This window comes from Asterias amurensis, chromosome 6 (genome assembly GCF_032118995.1).
Source record: "Asterias amurensis chromosome 6, ASM3211899v1".
Classification (NCBI taxonomy): domain Eukaryota; kingdom Metazoa; phylum Echinodermata; class Asteroidea; order Forcipulatida; family Asteriidae; genus Asterias; species Asterias amurensis.
Window position 1 is genome coordinate 17,502,612 of NC_092653.1, and position 20,665 is coordinate 17,523,276.

The 20,665-nt window shown below is 39.8% G+C and overlaps 2 protein-coding genes across 6 annotated transcripts; both read left to right on the forward strand.

The window, feature by feature from the left end:
- Positions 1-36: 36 nt before the first annotated feature.
- Positions 37-10,938, forward strand: LOC139937994 (uncharacterized). 5 transcript variants are annotated; one of them, XM_071933321.1, is made up of 8 exons: positions 37-119; positions 1,181-1,322; positions 2,039-2,143; positions 3,038-3,161; positions 3,704-4,068; positions 4,278-4,378; positions 5,116-5,205; positions 5,664-10,937. In XM_071933321.1, exons 2-8 carry the CDS (start codon positions 1,206-1,208, stop codon positions 5,881-5,883), a joined length of 1,122 nt encoding a protein of 373 aa, XP_071789422.1. In that variant the 5' UTR covers positions 37-119; positions 1,181-1,205; the 3' UTR covers positions 5,884-10,937. The 5 variants fall into 5 exon arrangements, with proteins under 5 accessions (XP_071789422.1, XP_071789417.1, XP_071789419.1 ...); XM_071933316.1 differs by having other exon boundaries at positions 87-160; positions 5,664-10,935; XM_071933318.1 differs by having other exon boundaries at positions 95-164.
- LOC139937995 (uncharacterized) lies at positions 10,791-18,380 on the forward strand. Its single transcript, XM_071933322.1, has one exon. It carries the CDS (start codon positions 10,791-10,793, stop codon positions 11,658-11,660), a length of 870 nt encoding a protein of 289 aa, XP_071789423.1. The 3' UTR covers positions 11,661-18,380.
- The last annotated feature ends 2,285 nt before the right edge of the window (positions 18,381-20,665 follow it).

Below are 20,665 nucleotides of genomic sequence, written 5' to 3' on the forward strand. Positions count from 1 at the left end.
GCAAGACAACCACTGGTACTCTGTACCTTTACCAATGGTTTTCCGATACAACCCCTAAAACCAGCGTATTCACCAGCGGCGGAAAATTCAAAACAGTTGGACTTCTTGTTTTGGGATCGGTACGTCTTTTTGAAGAGGGAGAGAAGTTGTTTGTTTGTATGTATGTATGTAAGATATTCATTTCAACAAATTTAAGTCACACGTACAGTAATTTCAGTCAGAGTGACCCTGAATGTAATGTGTACTCTGATATTTTGTTGCTCTTTTCTCTTTGTGGAATTTTGTCTTGTCAAACTGTCAAAATGAAACTGAAACCATGCTGAAACTGAACACAAATTAAAATTTTGGTTTTACTCGAGTCAAATATTATACAATTAATTATCAATTAGTATTAATAGAATAAGCCCAATATTTACTTATTTATTTTATACTATAGTGAACAATTTGATAACTATTACCGGCTAAATTTGACTAAATCATAACTATTATTATTTAAAAAACGACGTAGATGTATGTAGATTGTAGAAAAGTGAAGTAGCCAACAATAAATAATAAATAAATATATAAACAATACTAATATTTCCAGGATCAACAAGAGAGAATTTCAACATGCTCAACAACCACAGTAACCATATCTTGACATGTATGAGTGACACTGTCACTCACTGACAGTAGTAGAATGGATTCCCGCAACATACTCTGTGTTCAAATCTTCGCTTTCGATGCTTCACCCATAAAATTTATAAGAATATTCTTCTTAATTTAATAATAATAATATAAAATAGAGTTTATATTGTAAATTGAATTAAGTTAATTAATTAACTTTACCATTCCTTTTTCTGATTTTTGGCTCCCAGAAGATTTTTGTTGTTGTCCAGTACCTTTTTTTTTATATTTTTTTTTCCAGTACCTTACACTTATAGGGCCTATATCTAGCAAGCTTTGTATAAAACTAATGATTGAGAAGTTGCAATAATGTAATCCCTCCTCCTGACGGTGGAGGGGAGGAGGGTTACGTTATCGCAACTATTGATCGAGCACCTTTAATTTTACTGAAATTCAAGCCCTGAAACTGATTGTTCACCTTTTCAAACCTCCGAGTCTGATTGGTCTGAAGGACAAAATTACAAACAGCATTTCATTTATTTTAATAATAGTGACATTTCTTCCACTCTTGCAGATCTTTTCAAGGACACCATAATAAGATGGAGATATACAATGAATATGACGCACCAAAGAAGATGCAGTATGCCTTCTGTCAGCAAATATCCTCAGCAGAATTTGAACAACAAGGGGCAGTGGAAACTGAAAAGGCATTACAGGTCAGAATGCAAGCTTAACATAACCCATTGCGTTACAAGACAAGTGACGGCATCCCTCCTTGAAAATATAAAATTTGAGTAGGAGCATGCATGCATGAGGGTCTGCACGCTTACATTATAGCCCAGTGGCGGCAGTTTGTGCAGTATTTACGACAAGACAAGGCATGGCACCAACAGGAATTGCTGTGGTGCCCTGTGCAAGGTTCCTTCGTACAAATTTAGACGCGCCCTTACAATGTACCTGAGTGAAATTGCGTGTCTCTTCAAGATCAAATTGAGAAGGCCTGAGAAGGGCTGTAAAAAATTTTTTACCACCTTCAATATAGAAAGGTTTGCGGTGATAATCTCTAAATGAGTTGGGATGGTTCTACAAAGAAACCCTTTCTATATATCGTATTTCCACCATGCAAAATCCTATACTAAGTACCTTCAAAATGTCTATCCTTAATCTTCACTTCATGGTGTCCTTTGTTTGGCAGCCCTCCTGAATCCTCCAATATATCTCCACAGAGTTTGTCCTTAGTGGTTGCTCACAAAATGCGAGTGAACCCTGAAACTGTGGTGGGCTCATCAAAACTCTTCAACATGTACATGTATTTGTAGCCTACTGACTACAAAAATGTGTGAAGGGTTTTGGAACGAACCTTGAATTTAATTTTACAAACTGACAGAGCACGGGTTCTAACTTTTTTCTCAAATTTGTTTTGCTCTTGAAGGAGTTGATGAGCTATTTAGAGAAAAACCCGGCTGTCTACAAGAAGGTTTTAGTGAGAAAGAAGCAAGAGGAGGCAGAGAATGCTGGCATCTTTTCCTACATGAAGGTAAACGCAGGGATGAGAAATTTAAGACTTATCTGAATTCAGACTTTTTGAGTCAGCTTGATGAAGCCTGGGCCTAATATAAGGCTCTGCTTACCGTAACGAGGAATCGGCACTTGCGGAAGCAGGGAATTCTGCGCTTACGTGTATGTCAAGCGTGTTTCTGAGGGATTTTTAGCTTGTGCACACTCAAAGTTTATGCTTACACAGCTAGCGCAGAAATTCAGCGCTTGCACAGTAAGCAGAGATTGGTGATTGAAGCCCAGAATTCAGCGGTAAGCAGAGCAATGAAATATGGCCTAGGTCTTTGATCTACTTCTCTAGTGATGAGGACACTGTTTGTAGAAGCTGTGTGGATTCTGAACCCCAGGGGTTCCCGAAAAGTTGGAAATGTCACAATTTCAACCACATGCCTCTTAAAATTTGGATCCTAGGAATGTTTTCTACTTGGTGTTTATCTAAGTTTAAAGAACCCTACTATGCAGTCTGGAGCATTCCTAGAGAAAAACTTGAAAATGGAATTGTCTGTTGCAAACTGCTTACCAATCCAGGCCTAGAATTTCATCTTTGAGAGGGCAAGGCAATGTTTATTTTTTATTTTTTTATGTTGCAATTCAGCGGCATGCTGCAATGAAATATTTAAATAAAAAAAAACACTTATAAAGGGCACTTCCATTGGAAAATATTTTAAAAGTCTATGGGACACTTTTGAAAGGGCACCAAGGCCAAGACCTGGGGCAACAGGGGCCATCAAAAGGACCATGCTATATAAATGTCCACCCTAGTAGCAGAGTCTCTCGAAAGCTAAATGTTAAGACAACACACAAACATGTAAGGCCTATACCTGCATAAACAAAAGAAGTCAAGTAGAAATAAACTTTTTGTTTTTAACCACAGTGCAAAGTAATGGCAACGATGCGCGGCCCCGACTACCTGGAGGATGAAGTAACCAATGAGGAGACAATGAATAAACTGGGTGCTCTGGAGCATGAGATGGGCAAGGTGTACGACTATGCACAAGGTAAGGCCAAATTTCATTCAATCCCCCGACCCAACTCGGGACTCGAACTTGGGGGGTAATCCACAAGACTGGTAAATCCAGTAAAAAAATCTTGAGCTACGAGCTCAAGATTGTTTTACTGGACCAACATTTATTTTACAAGACCAGTTTCAAAATGAGTTGATGGAGCCTAAACCATGTGTACTAGATTAAGCTTATGCAGATCAGCCCGGGTACTCAATAAAATGTTCCTTTTTTTTTCAAATTGGCTAAATATCATGCCTGTACAGACTTATATAAGCTTGCCCTGAACTAATGGACATAGCTTTCGCCAGTTCGTACTGTTTACATCATTTCTCAGGCCTGAATGTTTCATTTTTGAAAAGGCAAGGGCACCAAGGCATCTTCTTCGTGGTAAAGGGCACCCTAGGAGGAAATTGTAAATTTCTACTGGAGCATTTCAAGGGCACCAAGGCAATGACCAGGGTTTATGAAGGCAATCGCCTTCAGTGCCTCTGTGAAGTATCGGGCCCTGATTCTTTTTATCTTTGCAATTGATACAGAGGCCAACAAGAGCAAGAAACGGTTTTCCCGTCGGATCGCCGCCAAGAAATCCAAGGCCGCCAAAGGCAACAAAAGCACACCCCCCGCAAACTTCAAGGTGCCCTCCTCAATCTCGCATTCCACGAAGAAGGCTGTCCCAACACCACCCCCCTACCCGCCACCCACATCAGCCTCGTATTCAATGACACCAGAATCAGATGACGATGTGTTTCTGTACCTTCCGATCACCCCTGCCAGGAGACCCCCTCTTCACCCTGACGCCTCGATCAACTGCACCATCCCAGTCCCCCCACCTCCCCCACCACCGACGCCCAGTTCAACTGAATCCCGGGTGCTGAAAGAGAGAACAAATCTCAAACATCAGGTATATACAAGATTCCAAATATCAATTGAAGTTTTCTGCTTTACAAAGTGCTCCTTATTTCATATCACTGTTCTTGGGAGAGAGGCAATAGGTTTCATGTCATTTTTTAACTTGTTGTTGATTAATAGGAACACAGGTAATGAATAAAACAGGCACTGCCAAATCATAAAAATTAAAAATTTGTTTGACTATATGTTGTTTGTCTGCAGGGTTGCTTTGACAGTCCCAAGTATGTCTCCACACCTAAGCCTCCCCTCACACCTAAGCCTCCCCTCACACCTGGCTTCAAAGCAAGCCTTGAGAGATATGGGTAAGAATCCAGTCATTCTCATCTATTATTATTTGACATGTACATTTTAGGCCTCATTCAGATTTCAGTAAAGGTTTAATAAAGTTTGTATTGTCCCAATTCACTTGGGCCCAATTTCATGGCTCTGCTTACCAACACATTCTGCGCTTACGATCACCATTCTCCACTTATGTACAAGGCCAAATTTCTGCGCTAGCTGTGTAAGCGTAGAATGCCGAGTAACGTGGAGTACGCATGCGCAAAAGCTAAAATTCCCTGCTTACCCATGAAATATGCTTGGCGTAAGCACAGAATTCCCTGCTTCTGTAAGCGCCGATTCTGTGCTTACGGTAAGCAGAGCCATGAAATTTGGCCCTGTCCTCATCAGTTTCCCTTGATGTGCTATACTATCACGTATTCATTTTAGGCAATGGGCCCACGTTCACAAGCTCCCAATATGTTTACATGCAATCTGACTCCCACCAACGGCGGACTGAGTAGGCAGAAGCTACATGATGAGATTCCAAAAGCCCCCCTTCTTAGTTTTATAACCTAGAAACCCTAAGAATCCTGACAAAAAGTTTTTTTTTAAATCATCTGTTTGCTTACCAAAATAAGGTTACCAGAAGAAAAAAACCATTCCACATCTATACCATCCGTTTGGTTTCTGATAATTTTGAAAATTTTTAAAGCAATATTTTCTGTTGTGATCACAATGATTAACTCAATGTTTGACTCTTTCTATTATACCAATGTAGGTCCACATCCTCCCTTAGTTCCATTGCCAGCGTACATGATGAATTAGTATCATTCAATAAGAGCAAACTGAAATCAGTCTCAAAACCCAGGTAAGTTCAAAATACTGATGACTTTCAAAAATGTCCAATGGGAGTGCCCTCTTTGCAAAATAAAAACAGCCTTGCCCTTGCACATTTTATACAAAATTCCCGGCCTGAACTCTCTTCAGTACAGAGTAGGGCCTATACAGTGCTAACACAGTGGTCAAGTGGTTGGTCAGCAGGACTTACGATAACAAGGTTGTGGGTTCGAGTTCCCCAGCTAACCGCTAATTTCACTATAATAAGTATGAGTTACTGAATCACAATTTTTACGATTTTATAAGGTCTATAATCATAGATGTCAAACCAATGTTTGTATGAGAGAGATTGGGTGTTGCCAGCTTGGCGTTTATATCCCCCTGTGAGTTTGCAGAATTCCCTTGATGTGAAGATCATCTGAACAAACAAACGCACATCATCAGTGTATGGTTTTCAAAAAAATTAAATCTCTCCTGTTTTTTATTCAGCCCTAGGAAGTCCGCAAATGGAACCCCCTTCAAGACGCCTCAGTCAAGGAAGCGAGTCATCTCAGCCAGCATTGTACGAGCGTCAATAACAGACATCTGCGGCGTATCGACTATCGACGCCTTCAACCAACAGATGCTGGAAAAATTCCGGAATGCACGAAGCCCTATTGTGAACAGTCCAGCAAGTGGCATCAATAGCCCATCTGGCTTCACCCCCTGAAGATGTGGTTTTTTCTGTTCCTGTTCTTTTGGACAGAATGTTGTCTTTCTATAATGAAACTAGGTTCTTAATAGCGCTATATCACACGCATAAGACTCAGGAATGACATTCTTCCTGAGTGCAATTTCCACTCTCTGTTTCCTAGGAATATTCTAAAAAATTATGTTAAAATAGCGTAAATTAAAAAGTCTATTTAAAGCTTGAACTACATGTAGGTCAGCACTTGTGCTCAATAAAATTACTCTGCCTTTCTTCGAGAACCAGTTACCATCTCTGAAGAGCAAACCAAAGCACTCAAGGTATGTAGAGTACTGGTACGTTTTTGAAGCATGAGAGACCTACTCCTTCAACATAGTGGCGTGTCATGGCCAAGCGGTTAAGAGCACTGGATTCAAGCTCTTGTGTTTGATCAGCAGAGTGTGGGTTCGAATCCTGGTCGTGACACTTGCCAAATAAAATTGGGGAGGTAGTGCTTTCTGCTCTACCGGCCAGGCTTTGGACTGATGATACCCAAGCCTACATCCGTATGGACTGTAAAATGGGTAACCCTGTTTCAGCCCTAGGAGTAGGTGGCAACGGCCTCAGGATAAAAATAATTGTACATTAGCCCACACCTTGAAGTGTCAAGATTAGGACTCAAACCCACACTCATGCTGATCAGAAACACAAGAGCTCGAGTTCAGTGCTCTTATCCCTTCAGTCAAGGACACGCCAGAATCTGAGACACATATTTAAAAATGGATGTCGTGATCCTATGACCCGATAATGGAGAGCCTGGCTTGGAAAAAAAAGAAAAACACATAGATTACTAATCTGTTTAACATGTTTAAAAGTCATTGTTTATTTTTAAAGGCCAATAACTACAAAGAAATACATACATGTATTCAGACTGTTTTTGCATATAACAATAAATACTTTGAAAGTAAATATTTACAGAATAAAGATTTGTAAATAAAATCTGTTAGAAAGTAAGTTCATTGCTTTTAGATTTGTAAATATAGCACTGCGCCACCTGTTGTGTTTATTCCTTTAAAAATACACATTTTATAAGATTATCTAAAATCATCCATAAACATCAAAACAATCAGCAGCAAAACATCAATAATGTCAAAAGTTTTTCTTTAAAAAAAATATTTTAAAAAATTATAAAACGTTGTAAAATAAGGTGTGCATTAAGAACACTGCAATTCCATGGGGGCTATGTATTTCTTTGTATCATTATGGTATCAAGAAACCTAATCTACATTACGCTAGTATGCTATCGTATTGTGAAAAAACATAAAGCTGTTCAAGCTGCTATATATAGGCAATTACTATTATACAAATATAACATGGTTTGAGGGTGACTAGCCGATATTAGCTCCCCGAGGTATTGGAAGTTGACAAACTAGTTTGTCAACTTCCAATACCGAGGGGAGATCATCGACTAGTCACCCGAAATAAACCATGTTATATTTGTTTTACTATACTTCATACATATTCAGTTACCGGAACATGAGTTTTGAGCAAGAGAAAATGATGACTGTGAAACAAAATGCACATGATAATGTTTATGTAATGGATGTGTCACTGAGAGAGTGCTGTTCGTGCGTGTATACAAAACAGTGCCACAATCAATAGCGCCCGGGGATGACGTCGCGCAATGGTAGTGCGCATGACAAGTAGAATAGCTCCCGGGGAACTATTACTTAACATGCGCATTTACCACTTGCGTGAATACTCATGTGCGCGCTTGGTAGTTAGCAAAATTAACACCTGGCACTTGGTGATGAATGGACCAATGAGAACTTGACTCTCGGTCATGAATATTTATGAGGTATAGTATTACAAATTACCTTATAAACACACTGGGCACATTTGGTAATTGTCAAAGACCAGTATTCTCACTGTGAAAATTGGGTCCCAATTGGTCATCAAAGTTGCAAGAAAATAATGAAAGAAAAACACCATTGTTGAACAAATTTCAGATTGAAATATTTTGGTGAGAAATTATCTCTTAAAGCCATTGGACCCTTTCGGTACAGAAAAAAAAGAAAAAAGTTCACAGATTTACAAATAACTTACAGGGTTTACAGAAGGTAGTCGTGAAATACTTCTCTTGAAATATTATTCCATGAAATGCTTTACTTTTTGAGAAAACAGTAAAACAATATCAATTCTCGTTAACGAGAATTACGGATTTATTTTAAACACATGTCATGACACGGCGAAAAGCGCGGATACAAGGGTGGGTTTTCCCGTTATTTTCTCCTGACTCCGACGACCGATTAAGCCCAAATTTTCACAGGTTTGTTATTTGATATAGAAGTTGTGATACACGAAGTGTGGGCCTTGGACAATACTGTTTACCGAAAGGGTCCAATGGCTTTAATAAACACTAAATGTACAATTCAGAGAGAGCCGTTTCTCACAATGTGTCATACTATCAACAGCTCTCCATTGCTCATTAATTACCAAGTACGTTTAAGTAATTACCAAGTGTGTCCAAAGCCTTCAACCTTTAAAGATGCATCACCAAATTTTCACAGAGAGATTTTATAACTTTCAATAGACCCATCCCTTGAAATACGTAAATTGCACATAGCGCGTGCGCACTAACATTTTGGTTGGCAAAATGAGGAAACATCGCGCTGTATTGAATACGTAACGCAGAATTTCCTTGCAATATTTCCTTTCCCAAATCTATTCAAAATTTTAAACAAATTGTTTTAGTCAAATCAGCCAAAAATTTGTCGTGGCATCCATGATCTTTAACCACCTTGAACAATCCATGTACAGATCGGTTGTGCCATTTTTGTTAAGCTGGTATTCCTACATGTAAGTGCCAACTCAAGTAAGCATTGTTTTAAATCATATATAAATTAAAATATAAATTTTGGTTTTACCCAAATACTTTACACCAATGTGTGTGAGCACTGAATACTCAGTACTTTCCAAAGCTTTGTGTAAAAAGATCACAGGCATATTACTCGGGAGGGATTCGAACCCACAAGCTGACAAGTACTATGCCTGTGATATGCCTACAGGTGATTTTTTTTCATAGAGCTCAGGAAAGCACTAAGTATACAGTGGCACTGATGAGTGCTAACACACATCGGTGTACACGTACATGGGTAAAACCAAAATTAATGTTAAGTATCCCTGATGTAAATTTCCATCTAATAAATATAAATATTGTGAGCATAAACTTCAAACCTCTATAAAAAAACATATTGCTATTTTTCTCATGTTTTTTAATCCTGCATTTTAATGTTTTTCTTGACTGTACAGCGCTTTGAAACTGTTAAAGCGCTTTATAAATGCATTTAAGTTAAGTTAAGTTATACAATAAAAGAACATAAATTTTATTACTACTATTTTTTTATTACATTATATATGGTGTTTGGCTCAAGTACATGTACAACTTTATGGCATGTATGGTTAAACAAAACTGTGGTGGTGGTTAAGGGGGCAGAGAGAACATTTTCATTTTGATAGTAGGGTGGAGAAGTCCAAACCCTTTCAATAATATTTTGAGAATAAACTTCAAACATCCATACAATAAAAATTGTATTACTACAATATGGTGTTTGGCTCAAGAACAACTACAATGTATGATAAAACGCCATTAAACTGGGGTAGGTGGTAAAGGGGGTTGGTGGTAAAGGGGCCGAGAGAACATTCTCATTTTGATCGTAGGGTGAAGACGTCCAACCCCTCTTCAAAAGTATTTTGACCATAAACTTCAAACATCTATATAGTACAAGATCATAGTGTTTGGTTGCATGGCTTACATGTAGGAACAACTACATGGCATGTATGGTAAAACGCCTTTTAACTGGGGTAGATGGTAAAATGGGTTGGTGGTTGAAGTCAAGGGTCATGCTTGTTTACTGATGTTTCACTGGTACCACGCGCACTGGTAACACGCGCAACGCAAAAAACTTGCACGCTTACACTGTTACACTCAAAATACCAATGATTTTCCCGATCCTATGGGTTGCCGATGCACCGCTCACGCCCGCCTCCGAGCAGTTTTTCTTCGTGCTACAACCCAGAGTCTTTTCAATACGATTGTGGCCCCAGTACCGATCCTCGCCCAAAGGGATCGCTATGCTCACACTGAACCCAGCCAGTATAATCCTCACACCTATCTAGAGGCTCCGCTACTTTTTCTTTTTTTCTGGATTTTGACTACCCCTCGTGACAAAGTGAAGATGCTTTCCAAAGCTCAGGACATGATTACACCATCCTCACGAAGACAACAGCTGATGCCCAAGGATGTGAGAAATGAACAGGCCGAAAATTAACCAAAGTTAGTTGTTCTTGGTTCAAGGTGAGGATTTGTATGAGTGAAATCCTGACTATTGGTGAATTGTTCTTTTAGTAAAGGAAACTAAGATATTTAGTGTGTCATCTGAATCATCAATGAATCCAAAATATTGTAAGATGTGATTTGGACTGTTGAGAGGATGGAGTTAGTTGGACCCTGATTATATTTGGCATCCTTTTGTATGCGGCAGCCGTGGGCACTCAAAAGAGTTAACACCCATGGCAGTCCTTTGAGGTTGCCGGAGCTAACTGGTAATTGTTAGCTGCAACACTCGTCAACTTCAACAGTGTCAGGACACTTCGTACCTTTGCCACTTCGTACCTTCCCTTGAGACACTTCAGACCTTCTCAAGAGACACTTCATACCTTCAGACGAGACACTTCGTACCTCCAGGATTTCAGCACAGTTTCTGGATTTCTGCATCTAGAAACGAAGGGTCACATTGCTAATAGAAGGTGGACTTATTGCACAGATTGAGGGCGTCGTGCATTAATTATTTAATAATAATTACGTGTTGACTGATGGTGATGAGTATGAAAAAAAACCGAATTAAACTCAAATGGTGTTCTATTTGTTTACATGTTGACCGATAGTGATGAGTATTTCATTTAACTTGAGTGACAATTTCGAAATCCCGCAGGAACAAGAGGAAGCCACGATTGCCGACCCAACTCTTCATGAAGAACTCGAGGGACTCGGTGATGTTCCTGTTACCAGCTTCAAGATCACCACTGGAGGTACAGTTCAGGGAAAAAACATTCTGGTTGACTCCAACGGCTACACATACACCATGAAATGGAAGAAGGACCCCACTCCTCCATTCTCTGCATGGGTGTGTGGCTTGCAGAGTAAGACCCAGGGTTGCCCCGTGTCTGTCCTTCAGCATGGTGATCAGTTCAAGTTTGGTCACAACGAGCATCACCTTCACCCTGCCGTAGGAGATGTTGTTGTGGCAGTAAAGAAGGCAGCCAAGGACAACGTCTTCCGCCCAGCCAGCGACATCGTTGAAGGAGTTCTTACCACTGAAGGAGTTCTGCCCGCTGATGCTCCCGTTAACTGCCCAAGACACGGCAATCTCACAAGAGCTGCCAACAGAGCCCGGCAAAGACAGCGGCCCCAAGAACCTCAAGACCAAGACTTCAAGGTCATAATGAACAGCGTCCCGGAGGGGTTTCTCCAAGATGATATTCATGCCGGAGAGTCCCGGCATGTAATATTTGCAACCCCGGAACAGATGGCGGCTCTCGACGGGGCGAAGACCTGGTATTTGGACGGCACGTTTAAGATAGTTAAACGGCCTTCCTACCAGTTGTTCACTATCCATGCATTCGCCAAGAGTTACTCCGGTGAGCAGGAACAGGTCCCTCTAGCCTACTGTTTTATCGGAAGCCGGACGAAGGCAGATTACAAGAAGATACTCAAGACCTTCCAATTCTACATGGTTTGTAGAATATTCATCACTTAGCTTCTTGCTATCGTTGGTGAAGGATCGAGAAAAAACACATCAAAATGCCAATCTGCACTAGAAAAAGTGGTAGAAGTATTCTCCTCAGCTAGCTCATGACGAAGTCGCTGTCAAAATACTGAAAAATAATTATGGCTTCTGTTCGCAAAGTCTCTCCACTTGACAGTAGCGGTACTGACGGAGAAGAAAGGAAGGAAATACTTCAACTTGGTGCGAGGCCTTACATGTTTGAGCCCGAACGGGGTCTGATGACGACAGCGATGATGAAGACTCTTCCGATTGTGATTTGGACAACGATTGTGTCGGAAACACGGAATGGTACGCAAGCTTAAATCATATATTTTTCCTAACGTTGAGAAAGAAAAGTCACTAACTCATCCTTAATAATACCATCCACTAATAATAATATTAGAAATTTATATATTTGTTTAAAAACACCAGCCAAGCAGAATGTTTGATCACCCGTCTGGACTGCACTGCACTGGCTGGGATGTTACTTCTCAATATCTAGGTGTACATGTAGACAATGTCAACCCAAGGTAACAGCAAGGGAAAGCATCTGCTGCAAGGAAATTGACAAGCTCAGGGTCGAATGGCCACTAATTTGACAGTAGATGTGAGCTGAATAAGTAAACGTATAAAGTACAATTTTTTTTACAATTTTGAGGTTTTTTCGCCGCCAGACTATCGGAACTAACAATGACGTTGAGGGATGGCACAGAGCCATTAACACAGCTGCTAGGACCCGCAACATGAAGTTTTACAAGCTGATAACATTACTGCATAATCAAGGACAGATGAGGCTTGTAAACACGATAGGAAACTCAGCCGTTGTCAGAAGAAGACCTACAAGCGAATGCACGCTAGACTATGTGATTTGTGGGATAATCTGGACAAGCATTTTTTGTAGAATATTCATCACTCAGCTTCTTACTATTGATGGTAAAAAATCGTTGAAAATGCCAATCTTTACTAGAAAAGGGGGTTAAAGGGAGAAAGAACGAGCGGAGTATCCTTGCATGAGCTGCAAAGAAGAAGTTACCAGAAGGCAACATGAAATGGAATGCAATATTTGCTGCCGTTGGCAACATTGCAAATGTTGCACCACAGGTAAGTTTAAGTACATGTAAGGCGTCGTTTTTAAGCATTTCCATTTTTATCTCTCATATCCATGTCTAAGAAGAAGAAAGTTCATAAATTAGACGTTTCAAATGTACTCTCCATATTTAGTCACAATTCAGCGAACGTGCTAACTCACCAGCATTACTTTTTCAATCCTTATGTAACAGTATGTGGAAAAATTACTTCTTTAAATGGCTGATAGTTAATGTGTATTGTTATAGCCATAACATGGGAGGGGCAATAATTGATTGTATCACTATGGTTGGAATGTCCCGTCAGGCATTTGGGCTATTAAGCTTTTGTAATGGGTTTCATAGAGCGCACTATAAAACCCAAAAATTTTTATGTGGTTGAGATTTGCGTTGCGGGTGCTGAGAAGGGTATTGTTTGGGTGTGAACCAGCGGACAGCTAGGCCAGCGTTGAGGCTGTGTCGTGTCGACCCGTCTAGCACGGGTAGGGGTCCGGCGGGTGTTTTAGGGCCCATCAGCAACGTAAATCCTCCCAGGAATCTGGGACCCAAGGATAAGTGGTGTCGAAGCCAAAGGCATTGTGAGTAACTTTAAACTAATTTTACTGGGAGTTAATCAAGCTATGGGTTGTTCTCAAAATGTCCCTTGTTCTAAAATGCATGCAGCCATTGACTACTGTTTGCCTAAATAGTTGATCATAGATGTTTGCCTAAAAGGTTCACCTATAAAATTTCGTTGTTAAAGCATATTATTGTTGTTTACTTGATCTTTTGTGTATGGCCATTGTGAGATTTGTGAAGGCGTAGCTTTACCGTGTTTAAATAGAATTGTTTGTAGTAAAGGTTGTAAGTTGTACGGGTTGCTCTAAGCTGTGGAGAATGCAAAGGTGCAAAACTGGAAGATTGTTAAAGCTAAATTATTGTGGGGTACTTCTATTAAATTGTAGTTTCTTTATTATTTCTAATCTGGTGTCACTGTGTTCCATTCTTGTATCTGGGTTTTATGTCTGATGTTAGTCTGAGTAGAGTGGCGCAGGGGTCCACTCTGCGACACCTTATACTTACAAAATCCTCCTGTAAAAGTAAATTATTTTTCTGTGCAAGGATTGACAGAAGGCAGGAAACTGACACTGCGATGCAGGACGTGCGACATTGTTTTTGAATGCAGTCAATTTGGAAATATATTGGTCTTTTTACGACCAACCCAACCAGAAATAGAGGCTACCAATTGTGTATTTATTCAAAGAGAGCTATTTGATTCAAACATTTTGAAAACATACCGAGGCTTGTAAACGATAGGAAACTTAACCGTTATCAGAAGAAGACCTACAAGTAAATGCACACCAGACTAGAATGGACAAGATAATCTGGACAAGCAGTTTTTGTAGAATAATCATCACTCAGCTTCTTGCTATTGTTGGTGAAAAATGGTCGAAAATGCCAATCTTTACTAGAAAAGGGGGTAAAAGAGAGAAACAACAAGCAGAGTACCCTTGCATGAGCTGCAAAGAAGAAGTGACCGGAAGGCAGCATGCAATGGAATGCGATATCTGCTAGCATTGGCAACATTGCAAATGTTGCACACCAGGTAAAGTTAAAGGGAATGTACGTTAATGATGTTCGTTGAGAGTGATGATGTGAAGTACAATTTGGAAATTTTTGTTAGGTTCAAAGTTAAAGTATAAAGCACACTTACAACTTCAAAGTTTTTGTTAAAAATTTCGCATAAATACTGAATAAGCCGCCAGATGATCAGAACTAACAATGACGTTGAGGAATGGCACAGAGCCCTAAACACAGCTGCTAGAACCAGCAACATGGGGTTTTACAAGCTGATAACGTCACTGCATAAACAAGGACAAATTGTCACTCTTCAGATGGCTCAGGCTTGTACACGATAGGAAACTCAGCCGTTACCAAAAGAAGACCTACAAGCGAATGCACACCAGACAATCTGATTTGTGAGATAATCTGGACGAGCAATTCTTGGAGAATATTCATCACTCAGGTTCTTGCTAACGTTGGTCAAAAATCGTCGAAAATGCAAATCTTTAAAAGAAAAGTGGATAAAAGGGAGAAGCAACAAATGGAGTACCCTTGCATAAGCTGCAAAGAAGAAGTTAACAGAAGGCAACATGCAATGGAATGCGATATCTGCTGCCGTTGGCAACATTGCAAATGTTGCACCACAGGTAAGTTTAAGTAAGGCGTCGTTTTTAAGCATTTCCTTTCATGTTTTATCTTTCATAATCATGTGTAAGAAGAAGAAAATTCATAAATTATACGTTTCAAATGTACTCTCCATATTTAGTGAAGATTCAGCTATATTGAAGGAGTATGTACATTTAATTGCCAAGGTTTTTGTTTCAGACTTCTGTAGTTTGGACATTTTGAATACAAGCTTCTCGCTGGCATTGCAGTAAGCCGATTTGGCTTAGTGGTTGTGAATGCTGTGTTAAAAGGGGTAAACGAAAATCCCCAAATCACTGTTAACCTGTTGAGTGAATTGTGGGGGGGGGGGGGGGGGTTCCTGAACAGGCATGTTCTGTCGTTTGCAGTATATTGAACTCACAATGCCGGGTATCCTATCCTTCCAGTATTTCTGCTGTGCCACTTCGTCTTCATTGAGTTCAAAGTTCAACTTCATCAACAAGTTCAACAAACACTGTTGTTAAAGACTGCCACGCTGAACCCAGCCATGTCAATAGTGCTAATCTCACCAGCATTATTTTTTCAATCCTTGCAGACATCATCCTCCTGTAAAAGTCAAATATTTTTCTGTGTGATGCAGGAGGTGCGCCATTGTTTTTGAATACAGTCAATTGGGAAGTATCTCGACATATTGGTCTTTTTCCGACCAACCCCACCAGAAATAGAGGCTACCAATTGCATATTTATTCAAAGAGAGCTATTTGATTCAAACATTTTGAAAAGATACCGAGGCTTGTAAACGATAGGAAACTAAACTCAGAAGAAGACCTACAAATTTGTGGGATAATCTGGACAAGCAATTTTTGTAGAATAATCATCACTCAGCTTGTTGCTATCATTGGTGGAAAATCATCAAAAAGGCCAATCTGTACTAGAAAAGGGGGTAAAAGGGACAACAAAACGAGCGGAGTACCATTGCATTATAAGCTGCAAAGAAATTACCAGAAGGCAGCATGCGATGGAGTGCGGTATCTGCTGCCATTGGCAACATTGCAAATGTTGCACCACAGGTAAGTTAAAGGGAATGTTTATGTTCGTTGAAAGTGATGATGCAAAGTACAATTTGGAAATTTTTGTTAGATTCAAATTTTAAGTATAAAGTACACATACATGAACAACTTTGAAGTTTTTGTTGAAGATTTTTGCATAAATACTGAATAAGCCCTAGGCGATCAGCGAGCTCCATTAGCCTCATGAAAACTAGTTTTTTTCAGTCAGTCACATACATGTAGGCAGTGCAGAGACTTGCATGACTGCTTTTGACGACGTTCTTGGAGAGGATTTAATCTCTCATAATGCCATGTTCCACAGTTGCACTGAAGAACAACGGAAAGAAAAGGTCATGGAAGATTTTACAAAGGCCGATAGTTTATAAGAGTTTTGATAGCACCTGTTGCAATCGGCATGGGAGTTCATGTGGAGGAGCTACAATCATGTGTTACATTTATGGCCCAGCACCTGATGTAGATGACTACTTTCAAGAGAATGGAAGGATTGGTAGAAATGGCAAACAAAGTTTTGCTATCCTTCTGAAGTTTCCAGGATGCTTTGCCTTAAAGTGTACGATTGGTCGTCCTATCTAAGCCGTTAATGTCACAAAGTAAAGCATATCAAGGCGCACCATCGTTTTCGCCATCTCTTTTACAGTGATGGATACTGTTTAACGATTTTGTGACTCACAGAGATTGGTTCACAATCTTTAAGGTCACCGGTATGCTGCCAGCACATGATGGAATGAAAGTACAGATTCAGCCACAAATGGCAAGGGAAAACTCTATGTAAGGTCTTCCCAGCAGAGGATGCTACATGTACATGTATGCTCAACATGGACGTTCCTTCTAGCTCCACATAATCTGATGATCCCCTGTCATCCTTTGGACATACAACCAAGACCATCGACAGCAAACGCCCTGCTCAGTGCGGAGACTTTGTTGTCATAGAAAATCTTGTATCCCGCCTGTTAATGGAAGAAGAACTTGCTCTACACAACTACCATGGTGGTGAGGTTCTTAGCAAGGGAAGAGAAGTCTAAAAGATGGCACTGAAAAGACACCCAACTTTTCAAGCCATAGCGACCCAAGTCGACATACAATGGCCAGTTGCTACGGCAGGGGACAATTACACCAAAACACTCAAAGATGCCTTGAATGGCAAGTGTCGGAAATTGGCTAGTAAGCTACATGTAGGCCTTTAGGTTTTACTATTTGTATTTATGTATTTCAGACTATTTAAACAAGATTTCACAAGTGATGCAAGCTTCATGGTTCAGTATTTTTTTTTTACTAAATTGTTTTTGTTTAATAATAAACGTGTTTTTTCAGTATACTTGATACACTAGTATTTTATTAATTATTTTAAGTTTTCCAATTTGTAGCTATTTATTTAATTGTGTAATTGTGTAATTGTTTATTCTGTAATTATATAGTGGGTTTACATTATTAACCACATTAAGATTTGGTCTAAACTTATCCTCTTCAATATTCGATCATGGCACCTGGCGCATTGATAAGTCACACTGCACCTCCCAGTAGCCCATACAAATCTTCCTTCTTACATTTGTATTTCAGCATTCGTTTAGTGTAGACGTTTTTTTTATTTTTTAGGTACTTCCTAGCAATAACACTATTGCAAGCGTTAACATTCTATTTCCAACACAACGGCCCAACCCAATTCTAAACTTAAATCTAGTAATAATTGTCGCTGTACTAGAACCAGTGATCAGCTGCCTACATGTAGGGTTTCGCCTCTAGCACGTAGATCCATACACACATTTTATTATTTGTTTTGTTTTTTAAAAGTAAATTGTTGTCCAGATCTAAGATATATATTTGGGTGGGTTTTGTCACATAAGCAGAATTCTGCTTTTTGCTGCAAAGTTTCACCAATGCCATGAATGCATCACAATTTCTTGTCAACATGTATCATACCTTACCAATACACAGGGTGATGTCCCAGATGAGCTTCTCTGTGTTAATCTATTAATGATAATGTTTTAATTGTGTTTTCAATTAATTTATATCCTGAAGCCCATCGTCTAGATTTCATCGTGGGTCGAAGCCATTGTCAGACATGCGTTGGATTTGCCAGTTCAATAAAAACCTCCTGTAACCAAGACCAATCAGATAGTAGTAATAATAAAGTCTTGTGATGCACACATGTCCACCTTGCTGGATGTTCAGGGCACATTACAAACCAAATACAAAACAAAAGAAAACAGATACAACAAAATTAGTTCAGGAAAACCAAAGTTCTCAACCAACTTATAAACATACATTGTATTCAGTAACCATTGGCATCTTCTACAATTCATTTAAGACCACCACGATTAGCAGTTCAACAGTGATTGGAAAGCACCATGAGGGTATAATCCAACACATTTTATCGCATTCCCTCGCAAAGACGTACAATTGAAAGGGCAAGGGACTGCCCCAGGAAGGAGCTGGACGTACACTACTTCCTGAGAAGTTTCCTCAGGTTGTGGAAACGCCAACTGCTTCTCATCACCCTACAAAGCTATGCTGCAGACTCCTGCGGCAAACAAATGTAGGTCATGCATGCCGAACAACAATCCCCTCCCTACAGAGACACATTGAGATGGAGATACCTTGTTTGTCCATCAGTGCTCGAATAAAAAGATGGGGCAGTGCTTGTCCTTAATGAGGGACCTGACTGGAATGATTCATCATGGACAATTGACAGCTGACCTGGACTTTCTGTGTTTAAAAAAACATGCACCAAAAAATTCAGCCCTTAACCCAATAGAACACGGATGAGCAAAATGCTGACCTCAGTGCGACTTCACAGCACATTGGAACTTGAAGACCTCAATACATTTTGTCTACAAATGCAATCATCGTTCCGAAAAGAAAATATTTAAGAAACAAAAAACAACTGCCCCCGGGAAGGAGCTTGACGTACACCACTTTACGAGAAGTATCCTCTGGTTGTGGAATCAGCAACTGCTTTTATCACCCAGCAAGGCTACGCTTCAGACTCACTGCGCCGATCAAGTGTAGATCAACAACAATCTCCTCCCTACATAGACAACTTGAGAAGGAGATACATGTACCTTGTTTGTACGTCATCAGTGCTCGAAGGAAAGATGGGGCAGTGCTCATCTTTGATAGGGGACCTGACTGGAATGATTTGTCATGGACAGTTACAGTTTATTTGTCTCGCCTTCTTCGCCGAGTTGACCTGGAATTCCTGTGTTTAACGAAATTCGCACCCAAAGGTTCAGCCCTCAACCCAATAGAACACGGACGGGCACCTCTGAGCAAAATGCTCACCTCAGTGCGACTTCGCAGCACATTAGAACTTGAAGACCTCAAAACAGGACATAAGCGCATTCCCATCAACCTCTCTGCTAAGAATCTTCAGATTTGCCAATTCTATCTGCCATTTCATTGTACATTGCAAGCCAATTATAAAGTCCAATTTTTATGCCCTCTGGCAAATTTTCTCCTTTTGAATAAAATGTTTGTTTATAAGTATTGCCATTCCACACATTTTGGAATAGAATGGGCAAAACATTCACTTTTCTCATTACTGTAAGTACCTGCGCCAACAAGTTCCCATCAATGTTTTCTTGTATATTGGTTAAGTTGAGTGTTCCTTAATAGATTTCAAGTGAAGAATAATCGTGATCATGTTCGCTACATTACTGGTATCATTTCATAAAAATTTCATTTCATTCTGGAATTCTTCAACTGGCTGACTCTCAGCAGGCAACCAGTGATTTTCCCGCGTTGTACGTGTATGTTCCGCATGTACATGTACAGTGTGTATGTGTAATCTAGCTTGTTAGCATGTGTGCCACTCTTTTAGTTTTATATTAGGAATCAAGGTGCCAAGAAATATTTTGATTAGTTTGTTTCTAATCATGGATCTTTCTAAAAGTATTTAAACATAGAGGGCGTGATGCAGCAGTACGCAGGTTTCATTGTCTCCTTGAAAACCACCTTAAAGATTACGATTTAGTATATTCCATCTCCTTCAAAATCGAATCTTACCTCGGAATTTCCACCTACATTCCTTCGGTCACTCCGTATTCTTACATTTTATCTGCAATGCCTCCAAGAAAAGAGAAAATGCAATCAATGGCCTCAGGTATGAATGCAAGTTGGATAAAGTCATCGTCAACCAGGAGTCCCTTCTCTCTAGACTGGTGACAATTAAGAATAAACAGAAGAAGATGAGGATTGTATCATCTTTTCTTCAAGATCTAGAGGCCAAAAGCAAAACCACGGCAGATAAGATCTCAGCGTTGGCCACCAAAGCAATTTTCTTTACCAGGTGATATGGTCACACTTATACAACACTACATCAAGTGGTGACAAGGGAACCTTGTATGAGCTCGCATCTTCTTGGAGGCACGCAGAGTCACTAGTGATCCGATGAGGAACATCAATGCTGCTGCTGACCTAGTTAATCAATTCACCGCTGTCTTGGTGATAGCAGCATCCAGTACTTAGGGATTTATTCAATTTCTGATAAACCAACACAGAACTATCTTTTTAATTTTAGTTTAAAGTCACCTGGAAATAGAATTTTTTTTCTTTCAAACATAAGAGTATATATGCTTACGAACAATAAACAATTTTTTTAGTAATTTTTTTTCACGATTTATATGTTTCAAAAATATATAAAGTTGTTTCGGGGGCTGACTCCGCCTACCCCTTTTGTGACGTCAATCGGGGCAGA